The sequence below is a fragment of the Mchenga conophoros genome, linkage group LG13 (genome assembly GCF_057382185.1).
Source record: "Mchenga conophoros isolate Kocher_MC1m ecotype Shallow Benthic linkage group LG13, M_conophoros_male_GT1.1, whole genome shotgun sequence".
NCBI lineage: Eukaryota > Metazoa > Chordata > Actinopteri > Cichliformes > Cichlidae > Mchenga > Mchenga conophoros.
Genome location: NC_140538.1, coordinates 24750896 through 24766918, shown reverse-complemented (window position 1 = coordinate 24766918; position 16023 = coordinate 24750896). Strand labels below are relative to the sequence as shown.

At 41.3% G+C, this 16023-nt stretch overlaps 1 protein-coding gene across 7 annotated transcripts in view; it reads right to left on the bottom strand.

Annotated features, from left to right (window-relative positions):
* The window catches only part of ate1 (arginyltransferase 1), a 52346-nt gene that overhangs the window by 24599 nt on the left and 11724 nt on the right, over window positions 1-16023 (bottom strand). For 3 of the 7 annotated variants that reach the window (XM_085297405.1, XM_085297410.1, XM_085297407.1), the window contains exons 7-10: window positions 13612-13740; window positions 12326-12454; window positions 6073-6105; window positions 634-815 (exon numbers count right to left, since the gene is read on the bottom strand). In XM_085297405.1, coding sequence (XP_085153531.1) covers window positions 634-815; window positions 6073-6105; window positions 12326-12454; window positions 13612-13740 — 473 coding nt within the window. The remainder of the gene's footprint in view (window positions 1-633; window positions 816-6072; window positions 6106-12325; window positions 12455-13611; window positions 13741-16023) is intronic. The other 4 variants (XM_085297409.1, XM_085297412.1, XM_085297408.1 and 1 more) reach the window with 2 other exon arrangements.

Sequence of the window (16023 nt, the reverse complement as noted above, 5' to 3'; positions counted from 1 at the left end):
CATATGTGCAGAGAAATTTTTAAAAGCCTTTCTCGCATTACTGGGTTACATTTTAACAGGAAACGCCAGATATGTGCACCTATAGAGTATGCGTGAGTTCTCTTATTTCAACCTGGGAGAGAGAGAACTGTCATCAGCTGAACCGCAAAACAGAGCACTGCCTCAACCAATCAAGTGTGAAGAAAGAGGTATTTTTCCCTGACCTAGAGTACTGTGGCACTTATAGTATACAGTTCTAAAGATAAAATGTGGGAGGAACCAAATAGACCAAGAGTCAGGGGGAGAGAGAGAGAGGTTAAGAGGAGGGCAAACATGAGAGGCAGGAAAGTGAGAAAGCATCAAAGACAGAACAAAGACATTAGGGAAGAAAGAATGAAAGGAATAAGAGACAAAGCAACTTCTTTCTTAAAAGGAGCTGCATGTTGCATTTCGTAATCATTGCTGTGGTCGTTTAAGACCAACTGTAACGCACTCTATGGTGCTGCCGTGAGTAATGTGCGCACCGGTGAGGTTTTATTACGCCAAGCCCTTTAAAAACACCACTGGCATCATGTCCCAGTGGCTTACTTCTGTCTTCACAGCAGTTTTTCACGTAAACAGCAAGCACATTGTGTTTGAGTGCTGACAACAAACCTGAGAGCAGAGTAGGAGCCCAGAGACAGTGAGTTAAAGTCGGGATGGTAGTACAAGTAGACGGAGGACACACAGGTAGGCAGGATATCAATCACCCCCACTGCCACAATACGTCCATCCAGCCAGTACTGCTGGTGGAAGGAGCCGTAGCCCACCTCAGGCCCATCTGGAGCATATTCTGCCTGGGGGAAAGCAAACAGAGTGAAAAGTTTAAGAGAAAATAGTCACTGGTCAGAACAATAGCAGTACTCTAGTGCACAGTATAGTTTGCATGTAAAAATATATAAATCACAGAGGAACGAGAATGTGGTATTTAATAGCGCTCGTTTACTTTCTTGCACTGATCCACTTTCTTTTCTGCACACTCACACCTGTATGATGTTGTATTACAGACCGTGCTTCTCCCTGCCAGGCCTCACGCATTATGTGTGGGGGTGTACAGTAGCCTCACGTTCGGCCTGCTAATGGCTCCCAAATGTGGAGTGAAAGCAGGAGCAGAGTTGGGCTGTTGGGGGGGGGGCACTGGCCACAGAAACACTCCAGGAGAGGATTTTAATAAAAAGACCCTGCACGAGCAAAATCCATTTCACCAGGCGGTAGTGGAGTGTTGCCAAGCTTTCCTCCTATACATGTCTGCGTCTGCACTCCCCCTGCGGCACGAAAGAATGCGGGTGTAAGTGAGCACCCATGCGCCCGGGCCTCCCTCCATTAATGAAACTGTTAAGTTTTTGTAACACGTTGCGTTTCTCACAGGGTTACTGCATGCTGGGTTTTTCAATCAAGTCAGCTGACTTCTTTTATCCCAGAGGCTTAAATCTAGAGGCTTGGGGTTTGGGGTTAAAAGTCATATTAAGCAAGGGTATTGGTTTATGTTTGTGTATGTGTCTTTCTTCAGCGTACTAGTAACAGGATCCGTCTCCTTCTCCAGCCTTCATCTGGACGCAGTTAAGAAGCACAGACGCTGCTAGTTATCACAACACTGAGAGAGCTAGATCACTAATCCAGTGCGCCACTGGGCCTGCGCTCTGACCAAGTTAAACCTGACCAAATAGAATCTCTCACCCACTCCCACACCTCCCTGCAGCTCTGTGACCCCAGCAGACTGACAGTTTTCTTAAGAAGAACTGGTAATAAAAGTTATATCCCTTTAGGTCAGGCCTTTGGGTACCCAGGTGTAATTAACTGCCTGACACAATCAATACCAGAGGCCATTTTTGTGTGTGTGTGTGTGTGTGTGTGTGAGAGATAGGTAATTTAATTATCCTTTCCTAACAGCTCCATAAAAGAGGCCACATGACGTTAGATGTAGATTATGAGGTTTTATTGAGATTTAGCTGCGACCGACAGATGATTTAAGAATAAAAATGAACATTTTTGGCAAACGGTCAGCTGGCGATGGTGGAGGACAACAATGACCACAACTCGATAAAGCACTGCCTGATGCAACAGCTGAGCGGATTTAAAAGTGTGTGTGTATCCATAGCTGGGGGAAACTGTTGGTCTGATGTTTTAGCGCCATTTATCACTAAAACACCAGAGGCTTTGTCAAAAGGAAAGAGCACAAGATGATTTTTCGTAACGCACGTTCAGCATACACACTTGAGCGTTATTATGAATGTGAGTGCTCATGCAAGAGTTGCAATGGCTGCCTGAGTGTGTGTATGAGAGTGTGTTTGTTTATAAGCTTGTACCGCGCTCAAGCCTGATCTTGTCAGACTGACCTGTGCATCACCTCAAACGACAGCTTAATGGTTGTGTCCTTGCAACTGTGACAACAATCTAAACATTCCCTGGAACACTTCTAACCACCCCAGAGCTTCCCAGCAGCCCCAAATCACTCACATATGGCCTAAATACAGGGCTATGTGTGTAGCACGCTTGATAAAGCCATGAGGTGGTATACCGTGTGTTTATTTCAACCTGCTCAGGGAGACATTTAGTTAAACTTCTGCTGAATTAGAATAATTGGATTTTGTGAACCCTTCAAGGACAAAAATGAGCTTATATTCCCTTTATAGACACTTTATCTCAGACTTGAATGGTTAAGTTAGCTTTAAGGAAGAAGCCTAAAATAAAGACGGATGATGTGAACAGAAATGAATATGACAATGATTGTCTTATATTTCACTGTAAATTGTGCAAAGATAAACATAAATATATGCAATGTTTTAATTTAGCATAAGCAACACGTTTAAAAGGTTAGTTCAGGTTAAAAGAAATAGAGAAAAAGTTTTATGACTGTAAAACCAAGTGGTAGAACAGGGACATATCACAACTAAAAAGTTTAATAAGTAAATTTGGTGTTCAAAAAAAAGTATCCTAGAGAGGCTGAGGCACTCAGAAGTATAGATGTGGAGAGTTTCACCACTCTGTAAAAGGCTGCGTGGGCAAGTAGCTCGGGAATTTAAAAATAGTGTTTTACAATGCAAAATTCCAGAAATTTGGATGATAACACCACCTACAATGAGACGTTTTGCAGACTATTCTGAGATGCGACCAAGAAATTGGTCAGAGAAAAGATCCACCGATAAAAGTGCATTAAAAAAAACAGACAATACTGCAGAGGAAATCCCAACACTGGCTCAGCAGCACTTCCAATGACAACTGAAACAGTTTGTTGCTAAATGCACAATATTCTATTTTTGCAAAGAAAACAAAACAAAACACATCAACAAGATCCAGAAATACGACCCCCACTGAACTAAATTCATGGATGCTGCATGCGGTTAGGGACCACCTCGCTTGAAAGCAACATATACGACAGCATCCGTGATGGCGCACAAAGCACAGGTAACTTGCACACCTGTGAAAGCACCATTAATGCTAAGTGATAATGCAATGATTATGGGGCAATACACTCTAAAAGGGAACCTCTTAGTCTTTCAGTTCAGATGTTTTTGTTGCATTTCTCAGTCCGGCAGTCTGCCTTTGTAGTTTCAAAGAGTTCGCTAAATTCGAGCAGGGTGCTGCAGTAGGAGGCCGCTGTTCCAACGGGTCTGTTTGTGAAATCTCTCCCTTTCTAGATATTTCACAATGAACTGTAATCAACTGTAAGTGGAAGCATTTGGGAAGCAACTCAAGAGTCAGACCATGTAAAGTTACAGAGTGGGGGTCACCGAGTGCTGAGATGAACAGTGCACAAAAGTCAAGTCTTGAGTTCCAAACCTCTTCTGACAGCAACATCAACGCAAAAACTGTCGGGAGCTTCATGGTGTGGTTTTCCAAGGCCAAGCAGCTCCTGTAGGTGTTAGGTGAAGGTGGTCCAGTACTTTTGTCCATACAGTGGATGCTGCAATCCAGCCATCTTTTTCAAGAAAGACCTTACTTATTTTAAAGCAGTTCTCTGGAACCTGTTTTTACTGAGTCATGTTAAGTTAAACTCTGTGCTTTTGTTTACATATTATTTTTGTCTGTTTTTGATTTGGTTTGACCATTACACAGCAGTCCCACCTTTCTGGAAATGGGTTCCTGGCATCAAAACTCACTATGATCACATGTTTTTTTTTTTTCATAATTCAATCAATTTCTGTGTTCCAACATTTGACAATGCCTCTTTGTAAAAATTTACGACCAAAAAGAATAAGGTTAAAATTATTTTTCCACATCCTTTTTTTGGTATATTCCACATAGTGATCAAAGTCTTTTGGAAAAGTCTGCATTTCTTTACATAGTAAAATAATTCTCTGACAAAATGCTAAGAAGGGAAAGACAGAGATGACCAAACTACAGAAGAAAAGACTGAAAGCCACAGTCCTGCACCCCTGTTACTGTGTAGGTTGTTTATTCATAAAAGGAAAACTGAATGAGGAGACAAATCCCACAAAACCCATAACACCCTGTGTTTCTCCTGCACTGAAGTGCACATCATGTTTGGAGACAGGCAGAACCAGTGTGTTTACATTTCTGCATTTGTATGTAAAAGCATCTGAAAGACTCTATGGCATATTCTGTTAACTGCCACTTAGTTTCGGCATGAATCCTCTGCAGTTTTGGTGAAATCAAACAATTAGACTACCTGTGTCCCAATTACAATTTGGAAGTATGCATTTCTCATACATTTTTAAAAATGCAGGCTTATATGTGAGCTGATGAACCACAGAGTTTGCTGGTCCATGTGGTGAGTGTCTGTGTATTTTAATAGCACTCTGATTGGACACAGATGGAGGCCAACACGCAGAGCAACAGCAGAAATCCATGTATAATAATTCTGAAATGGAGAGCGTTTGGAGAGAGACAGGGGAGACTGAGATGAGAGGATGAAAGAAGGAAAGAAAAACAAGTTGCACGAGAGGACGCCGAATGAAAAGAGATGGCCTCCTCAACTGGCATAGAGGAGGGGACACTGAAGGCAGGAAAATATGCGAGGTAGTGTGGCACAGTTTTGGTGTGCACATGTGTGCAGAACTGTGTAATTCAGCTGCCTGGCCTCCAGCCTTGACGAGGTGATAAAAGCTTGTTTCCTATAAACACTAATGATGTTCATTAGCGGAGACCTGAGGGGGCCCACGGGGCAAAAGAGAGTGACTGCGTTTGTGTCAGTCAGTCTGCGTGTGCTCTGGACCTCAATCCCATTAAAGTGGCTGTTATAAGTACCCATCCTGGGTCTAATTGTTGGTGTAATTGTCCTGACCCAAGAGGTCCAGTGGTATTTCTGAAGCCTGCAGCTCAACAGGCCTGACAAGTGCTCAGTGATGCCTTACTGCAAACTTGCACCTCACAGCAAACACCACCAAATTAACCACCAATGCTCTTCCAGATCCTTCTGTATACAGATTAAAGCATCTAAAAATTTACACAGTAAACAGATTACGAGCAAGATTTCACTAATTAATGCACCAGAAGCTGCCATTAAATTTCTAATGGTGCCTGAATAATTGCTTCTTGTTAAGTGGGCCCACACAATCTCCTCATCAACCTGTAATTTGTACCACGCCACGCAAAGTAATGGGCAGTGGTATAAATGTGGTATGTTCTATCCCGTCAAAGCCAGAGGGAAGGACTGCTCTGAAGACCTTATGTTCAACACAGTTGCAATCTGGACACCACATTTACCATTTTCCTCCTTCGGCACCCCCTTTCACTAACACAGGGCTAAATTAAAACCCCTCCGATATGAAACAAAACCCCCTTTTCAAATCCCTCAGCTCCACTCAATCCAGCTGGAGGGCTCTCTAAGAGGCAGACCAAAGGTAGAGGGTTGGTATGTGCTGAAAAAGGGCAACTAGTTTAGATTTTCTTTCTTTTGAGTGAATGTGATGAGGAACTAAAAACCGAAACCCCAGGCGTTTTTCAAGTCATTATCATAATCTCCATGACAGTAATTTCAGGAAGACCCTCTACTGGTTGGGGCAAATCATTCCAGGTAACACATTTGGATGAACAGAGACATTTAAAAGCAGGGGGTTATTAAACTGTCAACAGGCCAAAGGAAATACATACCTCTAACGGTGAATCACAGAGAAATCTCTTGAACTGTGGAGGAAAGCAGAGGGGGGGGACAGAGAGAAAAACAGTTAGCTCTCTGGGTCAGCAGCTCTTTTGAAAAAGGCATAAATGAAAACCATACACGTCTCCTTTGCTGTTCTATATAACTTATCCCTCCCTGTTTTCTTTCTACTCAGGTGTCACATTTCAAATGAAGCCCTCCATTCACTACGGGGAATTAAAAGGAAAACTGTATTTATACAAATGAAAACATTTACCCTATCAACTGCAGCTCGCACTACAGGGAGGACACCGTGACAGCAAAAATAAGCAGTGCTCCCAATGTCAAAATAGTTTCTCTCTCATTTAAAACACCACACCAGATATTGATTACTGGGGTGGGGGTGGAAAATATGTCATTTTTCTTCCATTCTCTCTACCGTTTCCTGGAGTTCATTTTTAGCAGTGGGGTTGAGAGCGGTGTCCATGTTTAGGTCCAAAACCGTTTTGTAATGACAACCAGAACGCCAAAGTGGTGACTGACAGATTTAAGTTTACTCAATGAGCACATAACACAGACCCTTGCTCATATTTTACAAAGACATGCTACAATCCAGCTGTGTCATTCGTTTGCAGATATGTTTACCTTGGGGTCCACTGTTTGAGGAGCAGAACATAGATCTATATCAGCACCAAAGTATTGTAAACACTGACAGTGAGGGTCCAGATGTGATTCCATAAACAACGATACACACTGTATTGCACGATGACCCTTATCCGCCAGCAAATGCATTTCCATTCATAATTATTTTGTGTTGCTTCTGATTCTATCCAACCAGCTAGGGCTTGAACGCTTGTTAAACGGTGATACTAATTTTCAGTCCATCTGATTTGTGCTGAAAATATTGTATTTTGTCATTATGACCAACTCATATATCAAAGTAATCTAATTCTTTATATTATGTCCTGAAGAATAACAGTGTAAACAAAAGCCAATAAAAATTAGCACTTGCAATTTTATTTCCATCAAAGTTGCTGACAATGAAATGAGACTACTTATTTTGTTTTTATAGCATCTAGACTGACTGAAGGCTGTGTTGGACATTTAGAGACAGATTATCTGTCTTTGCTTATTATTAACACGTAGGTTCTCTAGGAGTTGCCAGAATTTCCCAGAAGCGCACCAACATGCTCTGCTTGTGAGTAAGTGACTGAGTATGTGCACAGCAGTAAAGCTAGTAATCGTAATGACTGCTCAAGGCATGGTTCACTAGGTGGGGCAGTGCTGGCTTTAGTGCACCTCGCAAACCGAGCCAGCAGCCTGAGCTCATCCAACAGAGTGTGCGTTTCCTCCTGCATCTGCCGCAGTGTCACCAGCATGGGAGATGTTTTTGGCAGAGCGCAGCGAAAGGATGATGAACTGTCATCCGTCATTTCCACCATACCTTTGACTGACACCAACAACCATATTTACCATCTTTTAAACTCCATCACTTAAACTGGACTCTCATCAGAAAAATGACGACATCCATAAGAAATTTAAGTTGTAAAAATAAGCAAAAACTTTAAAATGAAGGATTGCAACAAAAGAAAAGACTTAAGCATAAAGCACTCAAAACAACAAAACTATTCATGCATTGCAACGGTGCACACAGCTCTTGCAGAGGGGTGTTGATGTGGGCTATAAAATTCTCACAAACCTTGTCCCCTGCGGTGCTGAATACTACAACAAGATGCCTTTCCCCTGGACCCAACCTCACACCAAGATGAAGTGGGGATGAACAGAAATCTATGGACTGATGATTCTCACCCTGCAACTTCCCAAATATTAGTGGAACTTTACAGTCTCCTCTTCAAAGCCACTACACAACCCCATAAGCTTAGGTTGATCTTTGGACAACACTATGCATTTCTACACATTTTCCCCCAATTCTTCTACTAAACAGAAAAGTATGTTGCACAGTTTCTTTTAAACATGTTCCAACAGAAGTGCAATGACAAGATCTGTTGAGTCGACAATGATCTTCGCCCATGCAAAAAACCCGCCTGTCAAATCCCCTCGCCTGTGTAGCCATGCCAGTAGAATCTAATTTTCCACTCCTACCTCTGCGGTGACTACTGCTCTGCCAGTCGACAAATTACCAACAGCAAAGACTCCCACTGTGCAGTACTGCTGAAGGGCACAAATGAAACTTTTGTTAAAAACTCACCAAAAAAAACTCAACTAAACGGTTTAGCAAGTGAACAACAGCTGCAGTTATTAGATGACATCATCTGTAGAGGCCAAGCTACAACGTGTGCAGCTGAGTGTGTGTGAGAGAGAATCTCACACTGACCTTGTGGTGAAATTCTGATTTGATTAGGAAAATATAGAAAATATACGTGTGAGCTTTTACTCATGTATGCAAATTTGCATATGTGTGTTTTCTGAATACCTCCTGTCCCTCTTTCTAATTCTTCTTTTAACCAACAGTGCAGTGTAGCTGTGTTTGCCTGAAATCACTCTCCTGGAGCACAGCAGGGTTGACCCCCTGTTTGTTCTTTGACAAACAACAGCTCTGTGAGGCTGACACAAGTACACAAACTCGAGTGGGAGTGCACTCACTTGAGGCATGAATATATATGAAAACAGCTACAGCTACTCCTGTGCTTCCATCTCTTAATACAACAGCACATCAACTACGCTCTATTCAGAGCAATGACTGAACACATGGAGTTCATCACTTCCTCTCAAACTCTCCCTTTCTTACAGCAAACACTCATCTGTGTACGATTAGGAGTGCAAGAAGCCGTCTCAAACACACACACACACACACACACACTGCATATAAACACACGCATCTGCTTAAGCCTAATTGCTACTTAGACCTCTCGTCATTGTGCTCTGTACTCTCTAAAATTGTACTGTACTTATTTGAGCAACAAAGTTTCACCCTTTAAATGTCTAACACTCTTTTTTTCCTTCACAAACATGTGTCCCTGTTCATTTCAAAGGCGTTCAAAGCAGTTCCAGATAATACGAGGAACTGGGTGGACAATGGCAATGTGGTTTAGATGGTGTTATTGAATATCTCTGCTATGCATAACCATATTGCAAATAGCTTTGACATAGTCTGTGCCAAAATTTCAATCATTTCTTCCATTTTACGGATGACTGTTACTGCCATGTCTCAACTTTTTCCGTATATTTTTCTCCAAGTGTCTTGGTAAAAGTACTGGCCATCAAGCAGAGTAAATACAGATTTAACAGGGTTTGTTTTCTTGAAAATGAAAGCCACATGTGCAGGAACTGAGAGTCATGGCTCAGCACAACAGTTAAGACCAATAAGTGCCAGCGAGAGTGTTTGTATGTGCATGCATCTAAATAATTGCCAGTGCGGGCTTCAACTCTGTCAGGAAACAATGACTGGACGTGGAAAGAAAAACGTCTGGCTGCCTTTCACTTGTGGCATGACAGGAAATGCATACATCCTAAAATAAACAAAGCAATTACCCTCTAGGACATCTTACTGTCTAATGATTGAACAATCTTGGCAAGGTAGTTCAGCTTGCACGCACACAGAAGGTCTCCCATCACTTTGTTCAAACATAGGCTGACAACAATCTAGATCCTATCCCGAGGGAATACTTTAATGGATTAATAAATACCTAAACAAATGCTAAATGGATCAACTTCCTAAGTAGCAGCAGCAGCAGGCAAATGGCATTTCACCAAAATGTGCCATCAACAACGAATTTCCCTTATTCAGGACAATAGGTGGAGGGAGATGGGGGGGTGGTCTAAGATTCTGGGAATAAGAGGAGTTTACCAGGAGCTTGACGGGCAAGACAATAAAATCAGTAGTGTTATGGGCTCGGGAGTGGGTGTCACAGTATTCCAACTAGGGGGAAAATGAAGGCAAATTTGTTTGAGTGGGAACAATTAAGGCCTGGCTCTGTACATAAAATTACTGTAGCGCGACTAGAGAAAAGAAAAGTCGTCAAACCACAGTCGCTCAGGTTCAATCAAACATGCCCTGGACTAGCTTTACTTCAGCCGAAGATAAAAACGTGTCCTAATCGAGCAGCAACTTCAGGGGTTGAAAAATGAAGCCAAAGTGGATTTTACAAAAACTGCAGTTCCTCCGGTGACCACTTGACACAGGCTCTAAATCTGAGTCAATCCTCTAGACCAGTGGTTCTCAAACTTTTTACATCATTCCCTACATGGCAGGAAGAAATATTTTCACGCCCCATTTAAACAAAATAATGGCAGAAAAGCCTAGCTGCAATTTGCGTCCCACCAGTGGGGCGCTCCACACACTTTGAGAACCACTGCACTAGACTGTTTATAAGAAATTGATAAAGTCTGTAGTATCACGTATTCTTTTGTCTCACTGTAAAATGGCAGCTGCCATGTTGTGTTTATTTTTATTGTCATGTCTTTTTGGTGCATGAAGAAAAAAAAACTAGGAAGCTTGGTTAGCAAGATCCAAAGACTGTACGTATCACACAGACAAGGATAGCTGCTACCCAAGTAAAAAGTAGGATCATTTCACTCACCAAAAGTGGTTGACTAGCTGGCAGCTGCAGGTTACATTATGACCAAATGATTGCCAGGTAAAGCAGCGACACCCCTGGCTTTAAGACTTTATAAACTTTTATCAGATGAGTTAAGTTCAGTCCCAAGTTTTCAGAAAGGGGTAAAAGAGCTATTTATGTCACGCTATCAATTCTTGAACACTGGAGTAAATGGACGAAACACCACTTCCATACAGGGATCATTTTTCAAGCCATGTCAGTTGGTCAATCCCAAACATTCTCCCAGAAGGAATTAACTTGTTTAATGTTTTAGACCCTGTATCTAATCCCCTCTCTTTATTAGATGCATTTTTTTATAACATGCTTATAATTAGGAGTGTGGTGCATTTGAGTGACAGCTGGGTGCTGACTAGGTGTTACTGTAGCTAATTTGATTCACTGAGCCAGATCCCTTGAACATGTTTGTGATGCTGTTGCATTTTGGAGCATTTTTATTGAAATTATCTCACCTATAATATGGCGTGCTGTGAGGTACAGCCCATCCAAGAAGTCCCCCCCCCGCCCTCCAACTTCTTGTACAAACATGTTTCTGGTCCCAGTGCCACAGCCACATTTCATACATCTTGTGGTGTGAACAAGACTTGTCCACCATACAGACTTGCCATGAAGCACAGAAAGCAGTGTATTCCACACATACTCTCATACTAATTACAGCCCATATAATAACTGTGTTGTTACAATCTAAAGCGTAGGCTCTCTCTACCACTCTAAACTACAGATGTGAAGGTAAATTACAATTAATGAGGCTGCATTTGAAAGTAATTACCTAATCTTATGCGACCCTGGGCTTGTACACTACACATGTGGTTATCCAACATGGAAAACCAATAAAATAAAAAACTTTATTTCTGGAAACTCAACAGACATCAGCGTTTTTAGCACAACATTTTCATTTTATATTTTGAAGATATTATTAGTCTAATTCTTAAAACTACACTACAGTTATTACCCTGAGCTAAGACTGTGCACAAACACATGCGCTCTATTGATAGAGCTAAGGTTATGGCACTAGGAAAGAATCTGCCACAGTCTGCCCAATCTGACAGCTTTTATTATTTATTAATTACCTTACTTTTACAAGTTGGAGAATTCAGTAATTTACTGTGGCCTGCTGGCAGGAGGGGGAGGAGGAGGAGGCTGTTTTTCCAGCCCAGAGGGACAAAAGGCTCTCTCAGGTTGTCCAGCAGTTTCTGCATCCTGACTAGACTTTATTTTTTCTTCGTTTATTGATATAGAACGTGGAGAAACCTGGTGTGTATACATATAATTTAATGCGTTTCATTAATTATTATCACTGCTTAGGTCAGGTTTTATATTCACAATGATTCCTACTCATTCACTGCAAAAAAAACCTAGGGAAAAACTCTTTTCATGCCATTTTATATATTTCACAGTAATTTTATAATATATAAATTTAAGAATTATAACACAGACAAATTTTTTTATGTTTTTACAAGGTCCAGTCAAATGAATATTGCTGTTACTACTACTACTAATTGTAAGACAGTATTTTCAAAGTGCCCGTTTTATCTAACAACCCCTGGTTTTAAAGTGTTATATAAATAAAATTGTACTGTATTGTATGTAAAAGAAAGAGGAAAAAAAAAAAAGTCAAAAAGCAGCAAGAACGTTGAACGAGCGTGTGCAGCAGCTCCCAACCAGGTGTGGAATAATAATCATGCCGTACCTCACTCTCACTACATTCGCTGGGGTCATCACCATGAATGGCCATCTGGTATTGGGCGTACAGCGCTGACGACTGCTGATACGACGCCATGAATTGAGGGTCCTCAAAGTTCACTGGCACTAGCCTCACCTTCAAGCACAGGGTGTTGGGGGAGGGGAGGTGAAGGGAGGTTTTACAACGATAAACAATGCATACGAGGACAGTGAGCAGCTAGAAAAGGGAGGGCGGAGGACGTGAACAGTGCTGGAATCAACAGTGCGTTATATCATAGCGTTGGCATCAGTCTCCTAGCCCTTGAGAAAAGCTGGTAACACAGTACTTGGTTACTGGTTTATTCAAATCAGATTGCCGGGCACACAAATATCAGCGCAAGCAAACATTCTGCATCTAGGAGACTGATGGTGTATTTTCACAGCAATAACGTAATGAGAAACCTGAGGATGAGGCTAGTGCACCGCCCAGCTATTACCACAGATTGGCTGAAGAGGACTGGTAATATCAGACTGAACCCAGCATCAGTGCGTGCGAGGTCCAGAGCAGCAGAAGCCTGTCTGAGTGGATCATCTAAGCGGGACGCGTACAGATTCTTGTCCAACACCGCAGACTCTCCTCAAAAAGGTAAACAAGGTTGAACTGAGTGCACGCAAGAAAATTAAAACCACACAAACACTACGAGCTCCAGTTCCAAATTCAAATCATACTCTGGTTCAGAAACTGAAACTATCGTGAGGGCAGGGTGACAGTAGACACAGACAGGGCAAATGTGTGAAGGTCGGGAGGGGTCAGCTGACAAACTACCTCAACCCCCAAACTAAAAACAGCTCAACACTAACGACCCGGCTGGCCGACCAAGGGCCAAGTCAGACACCTGGAGAAACACCGCTCTCAACCCTGGCGTATGGAAACATTTTCCCCTCCATTTCCTCTCCCTTTGACTTTCGCATTTATACACATACCCTCTCTTTAATACTAGCATGTTAATTCACTTTCCCCCTCATTCAAGCAGATGCTTAAGACTATTTAACTTAATTCTTGTTTCAAAGTTCCAACACAAATTATTTATCCATTCAAGTCTAATTTTAAAACTTCGCAGCGACCGAACCCAGTTATACAAATGCAATGATGCTTAAATGATTGAATTGAATGATATTCCTGTATGAATAAGTACAAAAATGGAATACATCAAAGCCTTTTATTTCCTTTCTAGGTCCCCACATTTGTCGACCCTCTCCCTCCCTCCCTGGGTACCCCTAGAAAAGGTTGACCTATGCCTCCCACCCTCTGACCTGGCTCTCGGTGGGTTTGTCAGGAGGGTCCTTGTGAATGCCCATCTGGTAGAGTTTGTACACCTGGTAGGAGGCGTCGAAAGAAGCTTTGAACTGCGGGCTAGGGGGATTGGAGCGCACTAGCCTCACCTTCAAAAAGAATATGGGCAAACAAGAGTTAACAATAAAATGTAAGAAGCAATGAGAAAAGTGTAAGTGGTTATTGAAAATGCCCAATTAAGAAAAAAAAAAAACTAAACTAAAAATTAAACTAACAAAACAAAAAAAGACCACAAAAGGGAAGAAAGACTGACATAAGCACACCCTCTTAAAACCATCTTTTGCAAATAAATCACAGCACTTACAATTCCTAAGATATCATTTCATTTTAATCAAAGGCTTCTTTTCACCTACGACAGCTGTACGAGACCTTAAGCTCAAGTTGTAGTGAATCCTTTGGAGAAAAATCTCATTTTATAAAATATAATCTAGCTAATCTAATCACACACACAAATATCTTTCGTTTTTAATAGATGTTTGTGTAAGATGTGGCTTCATGAAAGTGGGTGTGTTATGTCCGTCTTTCTTGTGACACAAGAATATTACAAACAAGTTGCTCTAAATATAATCATTAACATATTTGCTAATGTGCTTTTTGGGATAAATGGGGATAAATGGCGGAGCATTTCTTCAGCTCTGCCATGTCATCAAAAGCATGACAAACATTAAAACCACAGTCCAAGTTCAGGTAACCTAGTATAAGAACACAATTAGGCAACCTAAGTGGCCTAATAAGTTATAATAGGTTAATTTTTACATACAATAATTACAGGTGCATAGAAAAATTATGATGCATCCATCACATGTGTACTTATGCAGCAGTGAATCCAACAAGGCATATATGATAAGCTCAAACTTCAACAGAGAAGATCAGGAAAAGTCTTTGATAGAAAGACGGGGAAAGAAAAACTGACCAATGCTGCTAATATTAAAAAAATGAAAGGATCCTTCTCTCATCGTCCAGCCCTATTTAATTAACTGTCTCCTCATTTTGAAGTTTTGGTTGGCCACAGAGGCTGTGCCATATAAATCCCCTGGAAGGACACGACAGATGAATCGAACTTGGGGTTTGTTTGGCTTGGAACTTAACTCTTAGGTCTCTCATATGAACATTTGGCATCAGCATCCTTTAGTCAAACAGAGATGCTGAACGTCTCAAGTTTGCTCGTCTTAATATTGTTCTTAATCTGGAGATATATATTTTTGATAAGTTCAAAAAAAAATAAAAATTGGGGGAAACTCGCACCACTAGCAGACAGCATGGAAATGAAATTTCCAGTTCTCAAAACAGACTTGAAATTCAAAACCAACTTAAATTGCTTAAGAATGTTCAAATAAAGCCAAACAACACAACTGCACTTTGTTTAGCTAATTAAAATTTATTAAAGAAAAGTGTTGTATCTTAATGATATTTTGTCATGAACCCTCAAGACCTTTCTTTGCACTGTTATAAGTAAAAGGACAGACGAGAAAACTGACTGCCAAACCACTGCATATTAAGTAATGGGATAAAAGAACATCTATGGAAATATGAAAAAACTGCAGAGGCTGTACACAGGCACTCTTAAGGGGAAGAGCAGTTCCATACTTTCCAGAGGTGCCTGAGGGGATTTGTATCATGTTGTCACACTGACCCCAAGTGGCGGCATGCAGAACCCCGGCTGCACTGCATGGTCATCTAAACTCGTCTTCCCTGTCCCTATGACTCATCTCTCTGATCTGCAAAAGTAGTGAGCTCGTCCAAGGACACAGAATCAATCGTAGCAAAAGAGTATTATAAACAATGAAGCTTTGCAGAAAGCGACGGTGATCTTATAGCAAAGCCAAAGTGAAGATGCTTAATCACCAAATTTCCATTTCCACGTTTTATATGGACCCTGCAGGGTTTTTTTATGTATCCTGCAGTGTATTCTCGAGTGTGACATCTTAAACAGATGTGTTTATGAAGAAACTGAGCTTGACTACACTTAATTGCTCTAGTGTAAACACAATAATCATCTGGTACTGGTGTGACAACACTTAAGGATCAACACAAGACACGTCCAACTGACAACATCAGAACGATTTGCTAAACTGCTAATGATTCAAAATGTTCCTTAGCCAGAAATCTGTTGCAGCCCTGCTCTATGTTCTATAATAAAGAGCTAAATGGGTCAAGTAGAAGCCTCTCCAAATTGTATGACTTGTAAAACATATAATTAACCTCCATTTGCATCGGATAACATTGTGTGCGTGGCCTCTAAAGAGAATTCAATTATAATTCCTAGCAAACAAATGAATCCAACTGAAAAGAGCTCTCTAGTCTCATGGGGTACATAGACAAAAGGCAGACACTGCCTGGTTCATCACTGCATCTGGCTTAAATCTTGGTCA